This window comes from Tachysurus fulvidraco, chromosome 23 (genome assembly GCF_022655615.1).
Source record: "Tachysurus fulvidraco isolate hzauxx_2018 chromosome 23, HZAU_PFXX_2.0, whole genome shotgun sequence".
Taxonomy (NCBI): Eukaryota; Metazoa; Chordata; class Actinopteri; order Siluriformes; family Bagridae; genus Tachysurus; species Tachysurus fulvidraco.
Genome location: NC_062540.1, coordinates 20,389,803 through 20,399,802, shown reverse-complemented (window position 1 = coordinate 20,399,802; position 10,000 = coordinate 20,389,803). Strand labels below are relative to the sequence as shown.

At 41.3% G+C, this 10,000-nt stretch overlaps 2 protein-coding genes across 5 annotated transcripts in view; one reads left to right on the top strand and one right to left on the bottom strand.

The window, feature by feature from the left end:
• Window positions 1–852, top strand: part of kcnk15 (potassium channel, subfamily K, member 15) — a 3,543-nt gene extending 2,691 nt beyond the window's left edge. For both annotated transcript variants that reach the window (XM_027160652.2, XM_027160651.2), the window contains exon 3: window positions 1–852. This exon is cut by the window's left edge and continues 332 nt beyond it. In XM_027160652.2, the coding sequence (XP_027016453.1) occupies window positions 1–564 (564 nt within the window). In that variant the 3' untranslated portion in view covers window positions 565–852.
• Window positions 853–9,977: 9,125 nt separating this feature from the next.
• The window catches only part of LOC113651798 (TLD domain-containing protein 2-like), an 18,487-nt gene continuing 18,464 nt past the window's right edge, over window positions 9,978–10,000 (bottom strand). For all 3 annotated transcript variants that reach the window (XM_047807067.1, XM_047807069.1, XM_047807068.1), the window contains one exon: window positions 9,978–10,000. This exon is cut by the window's right edge and continues 926 nt beyond it. The gene's annotated coding sequence lies outside the window, so the exon portion shown is untranslated.

Genomic DNA, 10,000 nt, shown 5'->3' with positions numbered 1-10,000 from the left:
GTGGCTCTGCAGAAGACAGGCGATCTCCAGGAAAGAACTCCATACGTCGTCTTTAGCTTCGTGTACATCCTGGTGGGCTTGACGGTGATTGGAGCCTTCCTCAACCTGGTGGTGCTTCGCTTCCTCACTATGAACACAGAAGAAGAGCGGGAACGAGCATCGTTAAGAAGAAAAGAACGCAACTTGGGATCTCTCGCCAACCAGAACAGCCATAGCACGCTTTTTTTGCCATTGGAAGAGGGGACGAGTTGCACTAACCTCATCCCATCGCCGGCGAACGAATTCTACTGTCCACCGGCTCTTCCTCGACCTTCAAGTCCATCTCGTCGGCGGTCACGTCTCAATTCTCTCTGCTCTTGCTGCTATCGCTTTGATTTGTGCCCCAGCCTCATTCCATCTCGACCCGGCTGCAACGTCGATTCGGTTTACTACACCGCTATCTCTTATCGGATTCACGGAGGTTCCTTCACCAGAGAAAACACAGGATTTTCTTCACCGGGAAGCACACTGTCTCCTGGACATAGTTTCAGAGAACTGCCTCGTTTAAGGAGGAAATCTCTTTGATTGCGCTCAAAAACATTAAAAGACACGATTTACAGATATTAAATGCATATATTTTTGTAGCACACACAACAATACAAGATCTTTCACGTGATGTAAAATAATCTACATGCCGGTACATGAGCTAATAATCTGAGGACAACACAGCAAACCACTCGTAGTATCTTCCTTCACTCTTATTAGCAACTTATAACCTCTCATATTCAAAGGAAAAATGGATCATACAGGTCTTACAACAGAAAAGATGAGCGTCTGTACATTTTCAGGGTGGACGATCAGACTTTTTTTTTTACAGTACAAGACAAAGTATGCCAAATGTCTCAAAACAATGTGAGCTAGTTAGCTAATGTCATACGTCATATATTATAATTCCTAATTTTTCTTTATTGTTATGCAACTGGATAGTAGAAAGTGTTCTATTGGCTTGTAGGCTGTTTTGTTTCTCAACGTCAAAACTTTATTTTATTTTCTCCAGAACTTTCCCTAAGCTTCCAGAAAGTGTGTTTTGCTCACTGCAAACTTCACATATAACATCTTCCAGTTAGTTTTTAGTCGAACCGACAGGCAGGCAGGATGGTGTAGCGTTAGAGCGAGATCGTTGCTGTAAATGACAAACTGACCGACCGAGTTTACGCACAAGTTATAAATTAGACACAAAACGACTGTTTTGTTTTCAAGGTCCATCTCGAGGTCACTACAGTCGATATTTTCTTTTCTTTATTCGGACTCTGATACCTTGTGAATCAGATCAAATCAGATCGAAACCCAAACCCAATTTTTTTTTAATAAATTTAAAATCTATTTAATACAGAAAAAAACAAACAACAATCTGACTTACTCCAAACCACAACTTTCACACACAAATTGCAAAAAAATAAGTACCCGACTGTATGTATGTATATATATATATACGTATATATACGTGTATATACGTATATATACGTATATATATATATATATATAAAATCGATCCTAACTAAAATCTATACAAAAAAAATAATAATAAATCAAGTCCCTTTGTATGTAGTTTTAAAAATAAAAATTCTCAAACTGAATTCCAATCTTTTCTATTTATTTCAAGATCAGATTCGATGTCTGATATCCATCCACCGTTTTTGTCACACTAGCGCTTTGATTTTATGAATATAGTCGTTATAATCAGACCCCCGTTTTACACTTACACCACGATTGTGAGCTTTATTAATGCATTGTGTTAACTTAATGTTTAAATGAATGTTAATGCACATGATTATGAAAATAGCAGCATGTTCATAATAATTATACAACATTATCTTAGCACCCAGTTACGTAGTCATTTTGTAGTAGAACACTGTTTACTTCTCCAGGTGTGTGTAAACACACTCTGTGGGGAGATCACACTGTTTAATTGTAACAGCTCTGTGTGTCAGTTTTACACCTGCAGTGTGGTTTAAAATTAGCTTTTGTTTTCCCACTTTGAGGGAATAAATATGTCACGTTAAATACGGGTTATTAGCTAGTGAATAGGCGGAGCTAATAGTCTGGCACACAGTGTGTTAGGTTCCTACTGGGAATTTAAACACCGGGCAACGAGTGTGTGTTAATTCTGAGGGGTTGTTATAGAGGACCGATCGTTCACAAAGAAGTGCGTTGAAATCTATAGAGATGAGATCTAGACATCAGTCACAGTGTTGGGGGTGTGGCCTCTGTGCCTGTAAGTCACAGTGATGGGGTGTGGCCTCTGTGCCTGTAAGTCACAGTGATGGGGTGTGGCCTCTGTGCCTGTAAGTCACAGTGATGGGGTGTGGCCTCTGTGCCTGTAAGTCACAGTGATGGGGTGTGGCCTCTGTGCCTGTAAGTCACAGTGATGGGGTGTGGCCTCTGTGCCTGTAAGTCACAGTGATGGGGTGTGGCCTCTGTGCCTGTAAGTCACAGTGATGGGGTGTGGCCTCTGTGCCTGTAAGTCACAGTGATGGGGTGTGGCCTTTGTGCCTGTAAGTCACAGTGATGGGGGTGTGGCCTCTGTGCCTGTCAGTCACAGTGAAGGAGGTGTGGCTTCTGTGCCTGTCAGTAACAGTGTAGGTGGTGTGGCCTCTGTGCTGGTCAGTAACAGTGTTGGGGGTGTGGCTACTGTGCCTGTCAGTAATAGTGTTTGGGGTGTGGCCTCTGTGCCTGTCAGTCACAGTGAAGGAGGTGTGGCCTCTGTGCCTGTCAGTCACAGTCTTGGGAGTGTGCCTCTGTGCCTGTCAGTCACAGTCTTGGGGGTGTGGCCTCTGTGACTGTCATTTACAGTGAAGGAGGTGTGGCCTCTGTGCCTGTCAGTCACAGTGTTGGGAGTGTGGCCTCTGTTCCTGTCAGTCACAGTGATGGGGGTGTGGCCTCTGTGCCTGTCAGTCACAGTGAAGGAGGTGTGGCTTCTGTGCCTGTCAGTCACAGTGAAGGAGGTGTGGCTTCTGTGCCTGTCAGTAACAGTGTTGGGGGTGTGGCCTCTGTGCTGGTCAGTAACAGTGTTGGGGGTGTGGCTACTGTGCCTGTCAGTCACAGTGTTGGGAGTGTGGCCTCTGTTCCTGTCAGTCACAGTGTTGGGAGTGTGGCCTCTGTTCCTGTCAGTCACAGTGTTGGAGGTGTGGCCTCTGTGACTGTCATTCACAGTGAAGTAGGTGTGGCCTATGTGCCTGTCAGTCACAGTGTTTGGGGTGTGGCCTCTGTGCCTGTCATTCACAGTGTTGGGGTGTGTGGCCTCTGTGCCTGTCAGTCACAGTGAAGTAGGTGTGGCTTCTGTGCCTGTCAGTCACAGGGATGGAGTTGTAGCCTCTGTTCCTGTCAGTCACAGTGTTGGGGTGTATGGCCTATGTGCCTGTCAGTCACAGTGAAGTGGGTGTGGCCTCTGTGCCTGTCAGTCACAGTGTTGGGGTGTGTGGCCTCTGTGCCTGTCAGTCACAGTGAAGTAGGTGTGGCCTATGTGCCTGTCAGTCACAGGGATGGAGTTGTAGCCTCTGTTCCTGTCAGTCACAGTGTTGGGGTGTGTGGCCTCTGTGCCTGTCAGTCACAGTGAAGTGGGTGTGGCCTCTGTGCCTGTCAGTCATAGTGTTGGGGGGTGTGGCCTCTGTGCCTGTCAGTCACAGTGTTGGGGGGTGTGGCCTCTGTGACTGTAAGTTGAGTGTGGCTTAGTTCCTGCCAGTTTTAATAAAGAGGTGTGTCTTGTTTCATGTGAGTTATAATAAAGAGGGTGTGGCTTAGTTCCTGTCAGTTATAATAAAGAGGGTGTGGTACATCTTCCTACACTAGATATTTTACAAACCTGAGCCATGACTGCTGCATTGTATATACAAAAACACCAGAAATGACAAAATAATAATCTGTAAACTACAGAACATAAAGGAAAATATTCATGTTTAACCGAATGTTTAATTTTTTTTGCATGGGATGTTTTGGAAATTTCGAAAATGTCCGTTTACAGCATGAAAATAATGAGAACGAGAAGTTTTGAGACTACGTGTAAAATATGTAAAGAAAACATTCAAAATTCTCACATACTCACAATATTTAAAAGGAGAAATTTAAAACTATATAAGCAAAAAATATACACAATATTCCACTTACTCCTCATTAACCAGTGATGAAATGCTCGATGTCTCGATGTATTTTTCCTTCTTCTTTTTTTCCACTCATAATGTAGACAACACAAGATTTCCACATCTTCATGTAATTGTTTTAAATGCTGTAATCTCATTTCAAAGAAACATTGTTTTTAAACCGATGTATGAAATTATTATTTGCATCATATTTAAATAACATTTTAAACATATTTTAAATGCTTCTTTTTGGACTCTGACTGATTTATTTGCATTAAATATAAATAAATTCCTTTTGGGTCACTGACATTTGTGTGATTTTGTAAAGTTTGCTTTTTTTTTTTTTTGCTTTAAACGTGTTAAATAGTTTTTGGTCAAAATTGAACTGTTTTACATCGATTAATTGAACACTGCACTGTTTCATGTCATCACGATAAAATTGCTTTTAACTACCTGAAATATGAATGGTTTGTACGTGACGCATGAATCGAGTTGTACTTTATACACATCTTGAGAATTTAACACTTAACCAATAGATTTTGTTTGTTTGATTCGGTTGTTGTTGGTCGCTGTTAAAACTTTCTGCTGTCATTGTATCTCAATTTTATTCGAATGTTGCACTTACGTGATAAAGTATTTAATAATGTAGAAAATCCAGCAGGGGGTCACGGTGGCTTAGTGGTCAACACGTTCGCCTCACACCTCCAGGGTCGGGGGTTCGATTCCCGCCTCCGCCTTGTGTGTGTGGAGTTTGCATGTTCTCCCCGTGCCTCTGGGGTTTCCTCTGGGTACTCCAGTTTCCTCCCCCGGTCCAAAGACATGCATGGTAGGTTGATTGGCATCTCTGGAAAATTGTCCGTAGTGTGTGAGTGTGTGAGTGAATGAGAGTGTGTGTGTGCGCCCTGTGATGGGTTGGCACCACGTACAGGGTGTATCTTGCCTCGATGCCCGATGACGCCTGAGATAGGCACAGGCTCCCCGTGACCCGAGAAGTTCGGATAAGCGGTAGAAAATGAATGAATGAATGAAAATCCAGCAGACTTTTTGGGAGATTTTTTTAAAGGTAACCTTTTAAACATTTGTAATTGAAATAGAGATGTGATTTGAGACACAGCGCTAGTTTGTTTAGTCAGTTATGGAGACATAGTGCAAACTGCCCTGAATGTTTACATTGGATTGTTGTGTTAATTACAGAGAATGTGCATACAGTAAGCAGCGTTCCAGAAAACTACAGGATAAGTGTGGCAGCCATCTGGTGTAGCTTTTCTGCGTAGCTTCTTCAGTTGATACTTAATGGTTTTATGTATATGGCTACAACAGTGAGTCTAAGGGTGCTTACACATCTATAGTTCGGTTCATTTGGTCCGGTACATAGTAGCTTTTTAGCAGTTTTGGTTCCTTTTCACACCACACCGATCGTTCTGTTCCGCACCAGTTGAAACGAACCAAAAAGCAGTCATGTGATAACATCCACATCACTCATTGGCCTCATGTCTTTGAGCGTATTTCCTAAACCGCTTCTCGATCGGTCAGAATAAACGTGCGGGAAATTTCAACGAAACTCCGGAAGTAAACAAAAAGAGGAAAATACAGGACAATACAGCATACAGTACACCACGGAGAGACGACAGCGCGCTGCGATTATGTTCGTGGTTGTAATCTACTACAGCTTGTATACAGCACTCTATGCAAAGTCTTCATTTTCAGAATGAAGAGCGAATGCGGCTTGAAAATATCATTTTAATGCACTGCAAACGGCGAAGACGCATCGCGAGACACTTCAGGAGGTGGCGAGCGTTACTTTTGCGAAACCGTGACGTGCTCATCTTCCGAAAATATTGCCAACGACCCACTACGGGGGCTGGTTTGGTCCAAAATGCACAATACTTTTTGCAGTTAGGTCTATTCGATCTCAGACTGTGTTCTCACCACAAACGAACCGTACCGGAGTTCGTTTGAAAGCGTACCGAGACCACCTATTCAAGGAGGTCTCGGTACGCTTGTTTGGTCCGTTTTTGGTGTGCACCAGAATTCGATTGCTGCGTTCTCACCTACCCAAACGAACCGCAACAAATGAGCGATCGAACTCTGGTACGATTCAACCGAACTAAACAAGGCAGGTGTGAAAGCACCCTAAAATCCCAGAAAAGTTAATAAATGTTTATACACACTCTGATGTACAATTAGGGTTTCAGAAGGATCTTAAAAGGTTTGTTGTAAAATGAAGCTTCCAAAAAATAGAAGTTGTAGTGCTCCATCCATCCATCCATCCATCCATCCATGCATCCATCCATGCATCCATCCATCTTCTCTATAGCATAAACATTAATGAGAAGTTCTCTCTCTGCACCTCTCTGGTGTTCCTGACCTCAGGTCACTGCCCGGTTCATGATCCAGGAGTCGAGTTCTCTCTGTATCTGTGTGGGTTCCATCCAGGTTCTCCGGCTCTCTGTCCAAAAACATGGCAGCTTTTGACCAAGACAATTGAACACTTTCCTTAATACACTGAACTCCAGTGTAACTGTGCTAGTGATACAACATCTACGTCCCTCTGTGACATCAGCGAAACAAACAACCGTTAACTTCTCACAGGAATAATGAACATATCGCACTGAGTAACAAATTACCACCAGAATCATTAAACACATCACAAATGTTTCCACATGTTTCAGGGTGTTAATGAGCTCTGTTAAATGGTACAGTGTCAGATTTTCTCTGAACTTCAGCAGTTATGGTTTCACCTACAGTACGAAGCTGCTTATGGTTTAGCGGTCACTTTTTTAAATGTTTTTAATACAACGAGAAGAAAAACTTTTGGGCAATGTTCTGAGGGAAACCTTGAGTCCTACATTCATGTGGATTTTACTTTGGCACCACTTTAGGTACCAGCTACCTAATCTTTGCTTCAGACCAAGGTAAAGCCCCTGATGGCAACAGTTTTTCCTAATGGTAGTGCCATCTTTCAGCAGGATCCTTCCAGCATTGTTCAGGAAGCTTAATCTGTTCAAGAAGCTTTGAGGATCTTAAAGAGTTCTTCAAAAAAGTGCAATGTGATGGATCTTGTGAAGGAAAACTGTATGGACACATAACCAAATGGCTCAACAAAATAACCCTAAATGGATCTTCATTTGTAAAGAGTGCCCTCTATTGGTCCATCCATCCATCCATCCATCCATCCATCCATCCATCCATCCATCCATCCATCCATCCATCCATCCATTCATTTTTCCCTCCATCCACAAATAAAGTGAAGAAAGAAAGAAAGAAAGGCAGAAAGAAAGAAGGAAATGAAAGGAAAGAAAGAAGAAAGAAATAAAGAAATAAAGAATGGGGAAAGAAAAAAAAAAGAAAGGAATAAAGAAGAAAGTAACAGAAAGACAGATAGAGAGAAAAAATGAAAGAACATAAACGAAAGAAAGAGAGAAAGGGCGGGAAAAAGATAAGAAATGATGATAAAGACATATAAAGAAAAGCAAGAAAGAAAAAAGAAATAAATAAAGAAAGAAACAAAATGAATAAAAAAAGAAATCAAATAAAGAAAAGAAAGAAAGAAATAAAGAAATAAAATAAAAAACACGACTATAAATAAAGACATCATAAATCTATAAATGGTTAAAAAATAAAGAAATATAGAAATCCCTCTATACATTAATACAATAAAGTACAGAAACAATCCACCCATCCACAGACCATCCAATCAAATCCATAACATCCACCCATCCATCCATCCATCTATCCATTTTTCCACCCACCCACCCATCCATCCATCCTTCCATCCATCCATTCATCCATCCATTCATCCATTTTTCCATCCATCCATCCATCCATCCATCCATCCATCCATCCATCCATCCATTCATCCATTTTTCCATCCATCCATTCATCCATCCATCCATCCATCCATCCATCCATCCATCCATACATACATCCATCCATACATTACACAGAGATGCTTTAAGAAATAAAAAAAGATTGAGGTTGTTGACTTGGTCTCAAAATTCTCCACAATCCTATCGAGCATCTCTGGGATGTGCTGGACAAACAAATCTGATCCTTGGAGTATCTACTTACAGGATTTAAAGGATCTGCTGCTAACGTCTTGGTGCCAGAAACTTCAGCACCTTCAGAGGTCTGGTGGAGTCCACGCTTTGACGGGTCAGGGCTGTTTTAGCAAAAAAAACAAAAACAAAGAAGAACTACAAAATATCAGGCAGGGTTTATTTTCATGCAGCCGTGGTTGGATAGATAAATATAAACTTACAGAACAATTCCAATTTTAACTTTACTGAATTCTTTATGACTCAGTCCGAGGTATAGATTAGCGAAACGTCCACACTCACATATACTGTACAGTAATAAGAGCTAAACTCTGATCATGATTAAGGATTCATGCAGAGAAGTGAAAGACGATTATGGCATGACTGCAAATGACTCCGTCTCACTGGAACAGTTATTATAGCCTTCAGAATCATTTCTGCACTAATTTATGCAAACCATCTGCTGGGAAGTGACACACGAGTGAACGGAAAAATACACTCTTACAGTATTCTCTCAGTCTGGGAGAAGGAGAGACAAAAAGAAGAGAATGAAAGACGGAAAGAATTGTTTATGTACAGTATGATCTTGTATAGAGTTAAAAAGTGAAATAAAACACAGCTAATACTCATCATCACTGGATGATGATGATGATGATGATGATGATGATGGTGCATCATTCTTTCCTACTATCCCCCTATCAGTGTGATCGGCATATGGCTTTTAGCGAGAAAAAACTCTGCTTGATGAACATGAAGATAATCAGCTTTTACTTGGAGAGCCTGGAACAAACAACCACAAAACACAACAAAAAAACAAAAAATCAAAAGACACATCCACAGATTTCTAAAGCAGCAGTTTTCCTTCAAGTAGAATTCATTCAAGAACGACAGCGTACTTTTAGTTACATACGTTTGATGTTTCTCTTTATTTCTCTCTCTTAAATTCATTCATTCATTCATTCATTCATTCATTTTCTACCGCTTATCCGAACTTCTCGGGTCACGGGGAGCCTGTGCCTATCTCAGGCGTCATCGGGCATCGAGGCAGGATACACCCTGGACGGAGTGCCAACCCATCACAGGGCACACACACACACACTCTCATTCACTCACACACACACACACTACGGACAATTTTTTCCAGAGATGCCAATCAACCTACCATGCATGTCTTTGGACCGGGGGAGGAAACCGGAGTACCCGGAGGAAACCCCCGAGGCACGGGGAGAACATGCAAACTCCACACACACAAGGCGGAGGTGGGAATCGAACCCCCGACCCTGGAGGTGTGAGGCGAACGTGCTAACCGCTAAGCCACCGTGCCCCCCCTCTCACTTAAATTAAAGAATATAAAAATAAATAAAGTAAGAAAGTTTTAAAGAGGAAAAAACACGACTTGTCACGTTCCAGAAACATTACAGAAAACCTACAGGTCTAAACAAAACGTTCGACACTGGAGACTCATTCCAAACATGTTACCTTACTCTTCGTCCTTAATCCCAGCTTTATCGTATCAACAATTACACACATTTTCCTTGTTTATTCTGTTACAATAGAAATGATCATTTATTATTATTATTATTATTATTATTATTATTATTATTATTATTATTATTATTATTATTATTACATTTTTACATCAGAAACCGCTGATTTATTCACATGGCATCGATGTTAGTGAACACAGATCAATATTTTATTAATACCTTCACTTTCAGACTTTATAAACAATACAGAATTTGCATTTTGACCTCCAGAGCATGCGTGCAAAAGTTTGCATCCCCCCAAAGCAAATGAAGACAAAGAAATGTCATTTATAGGCACAACATATATTTATTAAATCTTTCT